Source organism: Pteropus alecto, unplaced genomic scaffold (genome assembly GCF_000325575.1).
Source record: "Pteropus alecto unplaced genomic scaffold, ASM32557v1 scaffold106, whole genome shotgun sequence".
Lineage (NCBI taxonomy): Eukaryota > Metazoa > Chordata > Mammalia > Chiroptera > Pteropodidae > Pteropus > Pteropus alecto.
Genome location: NW_006442103.1, coordinates 10177917 through 10192122, shown reverse-complemented (window position 1 = coordinate 10192122; position 14206 = coordinate 10177917). Strand labels below are relative to the sequence as shown.

Below are 14206 nucleotides of genomic sequence, written 5' to 3'. Positions count from 1 at the left end.
TAAAAATCAAGCACCTGGTAACAATGTAAAATGTCAACTATATTCTGATAAAATACAAATTTTGACCTAGTTTTAAGCAGTGGTATCTTGCATCGGGTCAGGTCTCTTCAGGATTACCCCTTAATCCAGACTTACCTATTTACCTACCTAACCAGCCTACAGGAGGCAACCCCTGCTCTCCACCCTACCCAGGCAAACCGGTTCACTAGTCCCATGTGCAACACCCTGTAACCCTCCCCCACTTCCAGGCCATTTGGTATACTGTCCCTGCCAGGACGTCTGCCCTGATTACACCTAAGCATCAATCTCCCCACCTACGTAACACCAGCGAGAATCTCAGGGAGGTTCCATTGCCTACAGAGAGAAAAGAGTTTGGGAAATGAAGGCGTGAGTCATTCCCTATGGCTTCTCACATTGGGGCCTTAATAATGTTTATGAGCCTCTAGGATCTAAACATAGCTTCTTTCTCCCCTAGCCTATTTGCCAAACGGTTGCTTAAATGGCCCTCTAGAATCCCAGGCCTCCACTGACAATGCACTCCTTCTGGGGAGAACTGCTTCTCTAAGCTCTGGCCTGCAGCTCACTTGTGATGTCAGCTTTCTACTGGGGCCAGACCACTGTCCGCAGATATTAGATTTGGGAGAGAACTCCTGCAGCCTCAAAACAGATCTTTGGCCAGGACTATTTCCCAAACCATACCCTATGCCTAGATCCTTTTAGAACCAAACCGTTCAGCTCTCTTTTATTAGCTTGTCCCAGCGGCCAGCCCCCACTCACCCAGCATTGTTTACAGTGCCACACAGCTGCACCCATCTGTACTTGTTTATGTCTTCTATGCGTTTTATTCCAACCCTTTGTCGTTCAAGGCCCTTCACTGGCTAGCCCTAATTTCCCTTCCTGTCCTCATCTGCCAGCCCTCCCCTCTTGCCCCTTCCACTCTGTCACTCCAGCCCAGTCACATCTAACATCCCAGTCTTCTCTGAGCACACTTGGTACCCTGTGCCTCCATGTCTTTTCTCATGCTCTTTCCTCTCCCCAAAATGCCTGTCCTCTACTTCTATTGTGTTCTGCTTCTCTGCTGAAAGTCTGTTCATTTTACAATTGCTCCCTCCTTTCCTCTACTATAGAATTTATCAGTCTGACAGATGTGTGAATCATCGTCTTTCCTCCTGGGGTGGAGGCTAGGTTTTAAACAGCTCTGAATTCTCCTGCACCGGCACAGTGCTCCTTTAATTAAAGTGTTCCTCTGTGAATTTACCCCACCTCTTCCTTTGGACTGGAAAGTTCTGAAGGCAATTACTCATTCTTCATGTCCCTTCCCCACTCCAAATGGGACATGGCTTTACCTACAAGTTCCTACTACTGAGTGTAAGACAGATCCTGAGATCTCCCCTTAACTCAGAAAAAAAGACCAAATTCGTTGGGAAATGGTGATTCTTTTTTCACTCAAAAGGATTTGATTATAAGGGCTGTGGACTAGGACACCTGAGCTCTAGGTGATTCTGATGCTAACTTGTTTATTAAGAATTGCCTTTCTGTACTTTGGTTCATTCACCTCTAGAATGGGAATGGCACCTACATGCTTACCCTATTCCACCAGGCCGCTGAACTCAAGAAGTAGAAATGCCATCAGAAAGGCACAGGAGCTAAGGACAGGAGGCAGGGCATCACTGGTGTCAGGATGGTGCATGAAGAATTAGAGGTGGGTCTTTGCAGTCAGAGGCCAGGTGAGGGCCAGGAGTTCTCTTACTCAGCTTAGTTGTGGGAACGGGGAGCCAGAAAGCTAGGAAACGAGCAGAAGCAGCTTAGAAGTTTGCAGAGGTGGTAGCTGAAAAAGGAACAAGCTCAAACATTTTCCCTGTGCGTGAAAGACGTCAGTCCTTCCCTTAACAAAGTGAATGCTTCTGTTATTAAGCTCATGCAATCGCTTTTAAGCCCGTGCATTTGCCTGTCTTTTTTGCCTAAGTGTTCTTTCACTGGCTGCTTATGTGGGGGTGGTAGAAAGACAGATCATCAGATTGGTCTGTTTACTAAGCTATATGACCTTGAACAAGTTACTTAACCCTCAAGCCTCAGTCATCCATTCTGTAAATTGGGGACAAGAGCACTTACCTTGAAGTTAGTGTGAGAATTAACGGATATGAGCCACGTACATCGACTAGCACAGTTTCTGGCAGCCCCATGCTGTGAACAGTGCAGGCTTCAGCACAGCTCTGGCCTAGGTTTAAGTTACCAAAGTCGTGGGTAGGCTAGGGCAGGCATCATTACTGAAACCTTATAGTCAAGATTCCAAGACAGTCACAATTTCAAAGACACTCTACTGGTTTCCCATAAGTCAATAAGCACTTGCCAATTTTTCATTGGGAAAACATGATCGCCATGGAAGGCACCTTGGCAGCTGCCTATTTCTCCATCAGCCCTGAGAGTCTGGGTTCCAGGCCCAGCGCTTCTCAGTCGGATCCCCAGATATGCAGCTGAAAGGTGGTGGGAGAAGGAAGATGGTCAGTGGTGGCTCAGGGTCCCCGGAAGGGGGAGAACTAGGTTCTACCTCCCCCTTTCTCAGCCCACTAGCCACTGCCGCACAATCCCAACTCTAAAAAAAAAAGGAGAAAGTTAAGTCCTTTGAGCTCAGTGGCTCTCTGCCTGGCTGCCCATTAGAATCACTTGAGGAAATTTAAACATCTTCGTGCCTGGACTGTACTCTAGACCAACTAAATCAGGATCTTTTTTTTTTAAATGATGACAATCGGATTCGTTTAAAATGTAGTTTCTCAGGCTCTGGAATTAGCACTATTCCTGGAACTTATTTACTCTAAGACACATTCTTTTAAAAAAATGTATAATAGTTGAACATCTTTGAAATCAAAGTGGTCTTCCAATCAGTGACATCTAAGTTTCGATGAAATATACACACAAACATCCCAGTTGATTCTTATGATTAGGGACGTTTGAGAGAGAAGCAATTCCCTAGTCCTCCCCAGGCCGTGCCTCCAGCCTTTAACGTACTTGAAGTCACCTGTGATCCTGTTTAAAAAAAAAAAATGCAGGTTCTGAATGAGAAGATCTGGGTTAAGGCCTGAGATTTTGCATTTCTAACAAGCTCCCAAGTGACCTGTGCTGGGCCTTATACCTCATTTGGGTGGCGAAGTTCTAAAGTATCTCTGAGGAGGCTCCCCCAGCGACTTGGTTAAGTGGACGGAAATAACTGGCACAGAGAAATGTGACCAGTGGAGCCCGGTCTTCAGAGTGTTTGCTGCGTGAGCGAGCGCGAACCCCCACACGAAAACCAGCAAAGTTCACTCGCCAAGTGAAGCTGGGCCTCAGGTGGCTTTAGTAGAGGAGGGGATGCAGCCCCATTCTCTGCACCGTATACCCTTTTTCCTTCATTCATTCACCAAACCTTTATTGAAGATCCATTCATAAAACCACAAAGTCTGAAGGATTCAGAGATGAGTCAAGTTTGGTCCCTGACCTCCAGGGGGAGGACGGTCAAGGGGAAACCCACTTGAAAAACAAAGTATAATTGAAGTGATAAGTGTTAATAACAGAAGTATGTTAAAGACACTTAAAGGCCAGAAGAAGCAGTCCAGAGAGGAGCCAAATAAAGCAACAATGCTAACGAGCTTCCCGGAGCAGCAGCCACTGGAGGAGCTGGAAGAAACATTTCTAATCTTTCCAAGGAAGGCACCACCCCAAACAAAAACTCTTTGCCAAGACCCACCTGCTATGATGGAGGCCTGTGTTTTGATGCCTTGAAGCCCTTGAAACCAAGACACTAGAATCTGGACTCTGAGTGGAGCTTCCTGTTTGTGCCTCTAATCTTTGGCTCTGAGATGCAAGTGAATCCGAGGAATAGACTCTTAGGGGGTCAGCCCCTCAAAAGGATGAGGTCGCCATGATCTTATTCCAGAGCTCCGGTACCCACATCCTATCTTCCTGTGTCAGAATCCAGCAGATCGTTTCCCTAGTCACGGAAATACTTGAATCTTTGCTCTTTGTCATACTGAGCTCTTAATTGGCTTTGGCCCATCACACTGTTAGATATAAAGGCTACAATCCCCAGACTAAGTAGGTCTCCAGCTGGGGTAGGAGTCTCGGCCAAGACAGACAAGGAACAAGAACCTGCAGTCTGCTCCTTCACCCAGCCCCTATAGTCAGCTTTTTAGGACTGAGAAACTGATACAAGATCCCAATTTACTTTTTCCTTATCTTCCATTCCACTGACAGGAAACCCTAGAAGAGACACTTAAAGGCCAGAAGCAGCAGCCCAGGAGGAGACAGCAGAAAGATGGGGAGTGGAGTCAGTGCTGAGGACAAAGAACTGGCCAAGAGATCCAAGGAGCTGGAAAAGAAGCTGCAGGAGGATGCTGACAAAGAAGCCAAGACTGTCAAGCTGCTACTGCTGGGTGAGCGAGATGGGAAGATGAGCCAGAGAAGGAGAAGGCCCTGCTCCTTCCTGCTTATCCTGGATGGAGGTGGGTTTTAGCCCGCCCCATGGGGAGGAGAGAGGGCAGGTCATTTTTCTCTCCCCATCCAGTCTCAGGCTAGGGGCTCAGGAGCTCTAGAGCGGAGCACGGCCACCCCCAGGGAGATGCAGAACGCTCATCCTTGAACCAGGAACAGTGCAAGGGTCAGGATGGACCCACCCATCTCCAAATCTAACCAAACCTAACACCTCATGGCTTGGCAAATACTGTGAACCCTGGGCTTGCAGACATTGACTCAATCTGCAGTCAGAGAGGTGAGTCAAGGACTCGAGAAAGCACAGCGGACTCAGAAGTCCTACCATATAGTCGGTGTCATGTTGTCCTAGGGACAAGGCCACTTGCCAAGTATACCGGTTCCTTCTCATTGCTTTCGGTAATAATCTTAGAAGTAGGGAGCCCTGGGAGGGTGGATGGAGTCTTTAGCTACCGCGGTGCTTTCCTGGCTCTCTATGCAGTAGCTGCCTCTACAGCCCCTGCCAGATGGGAGCTTTGTCCCCTAGATGAGCTCCTAAGCAGATCACAGGTCTGGGCTGAAAAAAGCAAAGCGCCTCAGTGGCCAGTAGGAGAAACTAATCATGGCTGTAAATAGAACCAAGAAAATAAAGAGTTTGGGACAGCCAGCTTAGAAAAAAATCCCCAGTGGTAGTACAGAGGGAGGTAGCTGGAGCAGGTGGGGTCTATACAGCAGAAGACTGGCTGGCTGCGCTGCGTTTCCAAGCCTATGAGCAGCCTGGGAACTGGAGCCCTGGGCTAAGGGCACCTCCCCTCCCCCAACTGATCTGTGGCATGGCTCTAAGGACACACTCAAAGAGCATTCTTCTGTCAGCTGGACCCAGACTTCAAGTTGCCCTGGAGGCTAAAGAAAGGGGAAGAGAGATGGCAAGGCCACTGGGAGATCTTTTAAGCCTAATCGGCTTCTTTCTACATTCAGGATAAGCAGCTTAGAGGGAACAAGCAAAGGCTAAGGCAGAGGGCATTAAGGCACCAGGGGTTGTCTGTGTACAGGCCGAGGGAGAGGGCTGAGGGTGTGTGGGATTTTGATGGAGGAACAGAGAGTGTGAAAGAGGGTATTAGGACATTTTAGTTAACAAAGGAAACAGCATACTGATGAAAACACAGCATTTCAGTGAAGCGATCCAGCTCTCTCCAGTCCTGCCCCAAGATCCTTCTCATTCTGAGTAAAACTGGTCAGAGAGGAGAAATGAAATGTGTTAACAGAATTCTCCTGAATCTGTCCAACAGCATACTGATGAAAACACAGCATTTCAGTGAAGTGATCCAGCTTTCTCCAGTCCTGCCCCAAGATCATTCTCATTCTCCTGAGTAAAAATGGTCAGAGAGGAGAAATGTGTTAACAGAATTCTCCTGAATCTGTCCGTGGTTCTCAATGAGATTTTGCCACACCCCGCAGCCCTGCCAGGATGGAGACATTTGGAAAGCTCCGGAGACATTTTTGGTTGTCACAGCTGGAAGAGTGGAGTGCTATTGGCTTCTAGTGGGTGGAGGCCAGGAGTGCTGCTAAACACTCTACAACACGCAGAACAGACCCCCACAAAAAAGAATCATGCAGCCCAAAATGTCAACAGCGCAGAGGTTAAGCTCTGCTCTGAATCCTGATTGAATGGCCTGAGCTTGCGGCTGGCAGAAACGGAGAGCGGTGGGCATCCCCAGCGCTGTCCCCTCACTCAGCTCCCAGGCAAGCAGGGGCCACCTCACTGGAGGGCTGCGGAGAGCTGGCGGGAATAAGTGTTTCTCCCTGCAGGTGCTGGGGAGTCGGGAAAGAGCACTATCGTCAAACAGATGAAGTAAGTAGGAACAAAGCCCTGAGGGACCGGGGGAGGGGGAGAACTCATAGAGCCAGGGCGGCTCCTGGAGGAAGGGCGCTTCAGCCTTAAGGAACCCGTACATAAAGGATATAAAGGACCCGATGCTCCTCATCCGCATGCCCCTTGCCCCTCATCTCCACTTTGGGGTGGCAGTAGGAATAGATTGGGTTGTTATGACCCTTTAAATCTTCCCAGATTCCTAGTCCCTTAGATCTGGTTTCTCAGGCCAGCTAAGGGTGAGGCGTGTACACCTCACAGGATCATTCATCAGGATGGCTACTCGCCAGAAGAATGCCTGGAGTACAAGTCCATCATCTATGGGAATGTGCTGCAGTCCATCCTAGCCATCATCCGGGCCATGTCCACCCTGGGCATCGACTATGCTGAACCAAGCTGTGCGGTACGTGGTTAACGGTATGTGGTTAAGGGAGGGAGAAATGGCTAAACAGATCAGCGGTCAACAAGCTATGGGGAAACATGGGTCAGAAAAGTTTGGTGTAACTAAAATCCCACCTGCTGAGCTTCAACTCTTTCTACTTCAGTCCTGGAGAAGGATGCAGTTCCCACCTTTGTAATAAGTGTTTACAAAAATCTGCTCTCAGCTTCCTCTGCCTTTTTGGCTTATTTTACCATTTAAATGCCCACCCCACCCGACCATGGCCATGGAACTTTTATAAGCTCAATCCCCGCAGCAGAGGGCCCACGGTTCACGGTGGCACACTTCTGGACCGAGCCTGGAGGTCGGAAAAACCACAGAGGAAGCCCCAGAGACCTCTGCTCTCTGCTAGGCATCCCAGGACTGGAGAGATTGCCACTCTCTACATCTCAGAAGCCCACTCAAAACCTAATCAGTATGTTTTCTTAGAATCTCACTGGACACTGACGCCACTTCAGGCTTTCGTAGCAATGCAAAATTCTTTCCTTCCAGCAGTATTCCCAGAAGCTTCCTGAAAGGCCAGGACTCCTGAGTAGTTCTCAGCCAGGTTTCTGCCTTACAGGACGACGGGCGACAGCTCAACAACCTGGCCGACTCCATTGAGGAGGGCACCATGCCCCCTGAGCTGGTGGAGGTCATCAGGAACTTGTGGAAGGACGGTGGGGTGCAGGCCTGCTTCGACAGAGCTGCAGAGTACCAGCTCAACGACTCGGCATCTTAGTAAGACTCTGGGGAAGTGGAAGGGTGAGGTGTAAGCCACTTTTTAGAAATCGCACTCAGCCTAAATTTCCAGTCACTGAGAGCTGGACACCCCAGGGCTGAATTCAGTTTGTATGTTTTATTAGGCTTCCGCAGTGCTCTACTGGGCTTCGAATTTAATGCCTTTGGATAGGAACATCTGACCCTATCTAAAGCCATTAGAGTAGTTCTCACTACTCTGAATTGCTTTACTCCGGCTCACTGCAGCCTACAAAGCTGAAGACCCAACATTCAAAAGAAGGGCTCTCTGTTTAGCAGCCCTCTTAATTCATTCACGTAGCCTCTCCTTTCAGAACTATGAACACTAGGACGGCCCTGAAGTTCTGCCACACTCTCCCAGGAGGCATGTGATTCATGATGGCCCTTTCAGGGTTGAATTTTCTAGCTGGTAACCCAGGCTCTACTTAGGCCAATAACCAAAAATTAAAGTCCCCTTCACCCACAGCATCTTATGTCAGGGTGCTAGGGCATGGGTCAAAGAAACTGCCAGAGCAAACCAAAGAAAGCTGGTCAGAGATTAGAGAGAACCAAATTTGCAAAATCTGGTTCCAAAAACATAAGGCACACAGAGTCTATCAATATTATCTCAGATAGCAAAGTATCACAGATGGGCATTAGCTTCAGAGTCAAACAGAACTGGGCTTAGCCCTTATTCTGTGGCTTGACCTTGTAATTACGTTATCCTTCATGCACGCGTACACGCACACACGCATGCACACTCACTCATTCACCGAGGCCCAGGCATTGCTACGTGTATTAGGTCATCACCTCATTTAATCTAAACAATAAGCCTTCAAGTATTTTTTATTAATCTCATTTACAGATAATAAAACTAAGGTTCAGAGAAGTTAACTAACTTGCCCAAAGTCATACGGGTAAATGGCAGAGGCTGGATTTAAATTAAGGTCTATTTAACCACAAAGTTGAACATTTTTTACGATATACCACAATGCCTCTTGACCCTGGACAAATTATTTCACTCCTCAGAATTTTTCCTTCATCTGTAAAGTGGGATATGAAAGTTAAAGTCTTATGAGGTTTTAAATGTGAAAATGCCTGGCACACAGTAGGCACTTGTGTTCACTTTCCTTCCTTCTCTCAGTCATATCTCTTCACATCTGCCTCCAACTTCTTTTTAAAATTTTTTTATGGTAACTGTCAAACATACACAAAAGGAGAATAACATCATGAATCATCTGGCTTCAGCTGTTATCAACACGTGGCCACTCTGATTTCATCTCCATCCCCCACTGGATTATTTTGAAGTAAATCCCAGATATCCTAAAATTTCATCCTAAAAATTTCATTTACATCTCTAAAAATAAAAACATTTTTAAAAAAAGATATCACAACATAATCATTACACCTAAATATTTAATAATCCCCTAACGTTGTCAGATATCCAGGTCAATGTTCATTCAAATTTCCCCAATTATGTCAAATGTTTTCCCCCAACTCGATTCGAGATATAACAAGGCCCGTGCATTGCAGTGATTCATGTCTTACATGTCTCTACGATCTCTTTTAATCTCCTGCTTCTCGATGAAACTTTTGGCATCCATTTGAAACACCAAATCTCATTCAAGGTTCTAGAAAACCTTGTAGTCAGGTAAAATGCAAAGAAAAGTTATCTGACTTGACTGAAATGGGGCGGAAACTGCCTCGAATGGGCTTGGGCCTTAGACCATCCCCCACTTCCTTTTTTAAGGGCACATGAGAATTTGAAGGACAGAATCCTAGATTTTACAATATGGATTCCAGTACTGGTTCTATCACCAAGTTAGTTGTATGACTTCGGCTAAGACTCTTTACCTTTCTTGGCCTTGGCTGCGGAAAATGTAACGTCATCAGTGCCAATCACTTTTCTCTAGCTACCTGAACCAATTAGACCGGATTACAGCCCCTGACTACCTCCCTAACGAGCAAGACGTACTACGATCCAGAGTAAAAACCACAGGCATCATTGAGACCAAGTTTTCCGTCAAAGACTTGAACTTCAGGTAAGTATGTGGTCCCCTGAAGGCAACACAGACACTTCAGATATCACAAAAGGGCATGGGCACATTTCCTGACCTTCACTAACGTCCAGGCTGAATTAATGTCCTACTTTCCCCCTTTCCCATCTTACTAACTGGCCCCAGAGTGGCTACCTTTCTGGGGGTAAACATCAAGTGCATGTAGGTCATAAGCATACCTATGAAATAGCTGTTTCTTCCCTCAGGATGTTTGATGTGGGAGGGCAGAGATCAGAGAGAAAGAAGTGGATCCACTGCTTTGAGGGAGTCACCTGCATCATTTTCTGTGCAGCCCTCAGTGCCTATGATATGGTGCTGGTGGAAGATGACGAAGTGGTGAGTTCCCCCATGACCCTTCCTCTAAGCTTCGTGTCACTTCAGTGCCCCGCATGGGTGATTTCAGCTAATACGGACCGTCTAGCAGTCTTCTTTCGAACAGATCAATCGATATCTCAGGCAAATGATCCTAGAAAAACCTTCTTCTGCAGGTTCTAGTTAGCACTTTAGAGCTTTAGACTTACTGAAAGTGAGCTTAGTCTCAGATTAGACATCCAAGGATCACTTGGACAGCACAAAGCTCATAAAAAGAACTAAGTATTGAAGGGATTAGGGATTTTCAACTCGGGAAAAGTAAAGGAGTTATACTTTGTGCTCTCCAAGGGTGCCTGTGGAAGTGAAGGATAGGAGATGAAAATGCAGAGCAGAAAAAACCATATGATGTGCTTCTTTACACAACATGATAGAGAGTTTGAACTGCTGACCTTACTTGGAAGCCTAAACATATACTGAGTGCCCAGGAGAGATGGCAAACCACACTAAAAAGAGATACGCTACTCCCTACCTTTCCTTTTACATTTGGAGCACTAGTCTCTCCAAGAAAAGGAGGTAGACAAGATACCTCCAAAGCCCACTCTGGTACCTCTGCTGGTTATTTCCTCTTAACAGAATCGTATGCATGAGTCATTGCACCTGTTCAACAGCATATGTAACCACAAGTTCTTTGCGGCTACTTCCATTGTTCTCTTTCTCAACAAGAAGGACCTCTTTGGGGAAAAAATCAAGAAAGTCCATCTCAGCATTTGTTTTCCAGAGTATGATGGTAAGTGTCAAGGGCTGGAGACCATGGTAATGCTTTCTTAGTAATGACTGGTGATTAGCTCATTTCCTATACCAAGCAGACATAAAGGAACTTGTCTTTAAGGACTACTAAGTGTGACTCCTTTGTTTAGCCGAGTCAAAGATCCTTATTCCTTTAATATTCATTCCTCTTATGACCTTTATGATATCCAAGTGATACTTGGATGTCTAATCTAAGAAACTTGGGCATTTAGTAATAGGTTTAAATTCAGATGTCTCTAAAATAGAGCAGACGTTAGATGTGGGAGAACCACCAACCATTGAGATACCTACCAGAAACTAAGGGTGGAGACATAGAGACACCTGTCCTTAATTTCTTTGCTCACCTCAAGCGAGAAACACTGGAATGCAAGAGGGGACCCTCCCTCCATAAGTAGACCCTCCAACTGCAGCTGTTTGACACAGCATTTTGAGGATCAAGTCAGTCACCTAAAACGTTAAGTGGGCAACTAAGAAAGGTTAATTTATCCCATTTTTTCACTATTTTTCTGGAAAACCAGGAAACAACTCTTACGAGGATGCAGGGAATTATATCAAGAGTCAGTTCCTTGACCTCAACATGCGAAAAGATGTCAAAGAAATCTATAGTCACATGACCTGTGCTACAGACACCCAAAATGTCAAATTTGTATTCGATGCAGTTACAGATATTATCATCAAAGAAAACCTCAAAGACTGCGGGCTCTTCTAACCTTCACTATTTCTCAAGTATACCTTCTATCAACAGGCTTGGAATCTGGGTAATTTCAAGCAGAAAATTACGGGTCAATATACCATGACATGGAGAATGAATGCCTTCTCCCTTGGAGATAGAGAAGCGTGATTGTAACCGTGTCTCACACATTCTTCTCAAAGTGGGATAGCTAGTGCAGTGTAAAGGGCACGAGGCCAGGAGTCAGAAGACCCAGGTTCCAGTCTCAGTTCCGCAATTTACTACAAAATGTAAATATTTCATTTCTCTGAGCCTTGAACTCCTCATCTATAAAATGAAGATAAATTCTCTACTGCTTCACAGAGTTATTCTGATGATCACAAACATAAGTGAAGGGAAGGCACGTAAAGGCTGTGTTCATCACAGAAAGAAATCCAATATAAAGCTGCCATTTATGAAATTCAACACTAGGCTTTTAGATGAACCATCCCAAACAAAACAGCAAAAACAGTCAAAAATAAAACCTCAATAAACGTACCACTCCTTTTTATTATCAGACCTTTATGTGCCTTAGCTCAGAGATCTGGATCACTGACTAGCAGATATGTTTGTTAGTTTCTAAGGCACATATCTAAAACTATCATCTTCATTAAACAGAGACTATCCCTCTGCTCCCCAAGCTGCCAAAAAGCCTGTTTTTTCATCTCTATAAGTAACTGTTTCTCAGCTATACAAGATACTTTCTGAATAAACTTGGACATTAACACACTCCCACTTACAGTATTGATTTTATTGCTGCCGCTTCCCCATCACAACTTAGAATAAGTGAACAATTCTAAAATTCTCATTTCAACTGCTATATATTTCAGGAGAACAAAAAAGGCAGCTGATCTTGCTTTAGGCACTAAAAATCTTTGCAGCTGTGTCCACGTTTTCATCCTGGCTGAAAACAACATCTCCCCTAGCAGACCAACAAGTAAATTATTCCTTTGAGGAGAAACGAAGCTTGTATTTATCTTGACAGGAGGTGGTGAAGTCAAGTATAGATTTAGCATTTACAACTACTAGTGAGGAAGGCTCTTGGCATCAAGATGTAGTATAGAAAAGAGTCAATTAAAATGAAAATATGCTCCTTGCCAGAAACACACATCACACTTAGGCTACTACTAGCAATATTGATACCAGAAAGCCATATGAACTTGAAATACACTGAAGAATAAATTTGCAGCTGTTAAAATTGGATTCATTTAATAGTCTTTCTGATTCCTTGAAAAGAAACCAACTTGGGAAAATTACCAGAGAAATAAGGGAAACTACTCTGCCTACTGCAGATCAAAAAACTTAAGCCAATGAAAAAACCTGGGCAATACTAATATATTGCATCCAAGAGCTGTTCAGGGACCATTCTAAATGGTAATGCTCTATCACTAACCTGTTTGCTTTAAGTCAACATACAGAGGTTCTGAGTCTTTTCTATTTTTTTCTATCATGGATCTTTCTGGCATGCTGATGAAACCCATGGGGCTCTTCTCAGAGTATTTAAAAACACATAAAACTCAGAGAATTACAAAGAAAAGCAACCTACTGAATATAGTTCTATCTATGCAGCTCTAACGCTCCAGGTTAAGAATCCACGCTACAGGCGCCAAATGTAATTTATCCCATTTATTCCACCTTCACATAGGGTAGCCAGCCCACTTCCCCCCAAATAATACCAGATTGTGTCTTTTTATTAACTTTTCCTTATCTCTGACTCAAGGCAGGAATTGGTTATGGTCCAAACTGTAAAAGCCTAACCCAGACTGCTTCGTTATTGATGATCATCTGGAACCTACCCTGTAGTATGAACCGACCCTATCGCAGGAAAAGAGCCAGTGGGGTAGGTCCTCTGGTAGACCCATCTGTAGCAGAACACGGGTGTTATTTTAAATTTTTCTCTGGTAGACATCGCAACTTTTAGTTGGTATGTAAACAAATTCACACAAGCCACCTTCTATGAAAACTGTGCAAAAAAGTTTATTTTGGAGGCTGGATGCGGAAGTAGCAGTGCCTATGGCAACTGCGTTCTATAGCTGCTTTACCGAGGTTAGGATCTGGTTAGGTTATTCATCTTACAGTGTTTTCAAGCTAAAACTCTTCTGGCGAGTCTACATGGGATAAAACTTTGAGGCATTGGTCATCCATTCACCTGTACCTTAGAACAAAGTCAACATAATTTTTTGAAACTCTTGGCCAACATTGGGCTCTCATAGAGTAAAGGCAAGAGTACGTCATGTCAAACGCTCTGGATAGGCTTCCAAGAGGCATTAATCCTCACCCCAGCTTGTCTGTCAGGCCCAGAGAAGGTTTCCAAACCTCACACTGTTTAGAGCTAGAGACAAAGTACACTAGTGCTTCTCCTACATGTCGGCTTATTTTTATCTCATGGACTTTGATTCATGTGCATGAATGTTCTCTTTGCATAAAATAGCTGCGAGAAAGCTAACCAAAATTAACCCATATACTCATTCTGCTGTCTTTATGTCTTTTGCTTCATTTTAAATTAAACTAACTATAACTGTTGAATTTGATGTATTTTTATGTCATTAGAAATTCTTTTCTGTAACAATGTAGGTTGGAAACAAATATTCGGCCCTATTTTCATGAACTGTAATCTTAATTCTTAGAATGTTAAAGCTAGAAGGAACATATAAACACATTCCAGGCCCATCGCTAGCAATTTATAAATAAGAAACTGAGCCCACCACGGAGGTGGAGTATCTATTATCGAAATCACACTGCTAGGCAGGAGCAGAGCGAGAACTCCAAAACGGGTCTTCTGAATCAAAAGCCATTGGTCTTTCTATGTGCACCATGCGACCAACAGCCCACCATACACTGTAAGGTCAAAGCCA

The 14206-nt window shown here is 44.8% G+C and overlaps 1 protein-coding gene across 1 annotated transcript; it reads left to right on the top strand.

Moving 5' to 3' along the window:
* The first annotated feature begins 3482 nt into the window (after positions 1 to 3482).
* GNAT2 (G protein subunit alpha transducin 2) lies at positions 3483 to 11513 on the top strand. Its single transcript, XM_006919607.3, has 8 exons — positions 3483 to 4406; positions 6250 to 6292; positions 6572 to 6713; positions 7312 to 7469; positions 9380 to 9508; positions 9730 to 9859; positions 10469 to 10622; positions 11161 to 11513. Exons 1-8 carry the CDS (start codon positions 4289 to 4291, stop codon positions 11349 to 11351), a joined length of 1065 nt encoding a protein of 354 aa, XP_006919669.1. The 5' UTR covers positions 3483 to 4288; the 3' UTR covers positions 11352 to 11513.
* The last annotated feature ends 2693 nt before the right edge of the window (positions 11514 to 14206 follow it).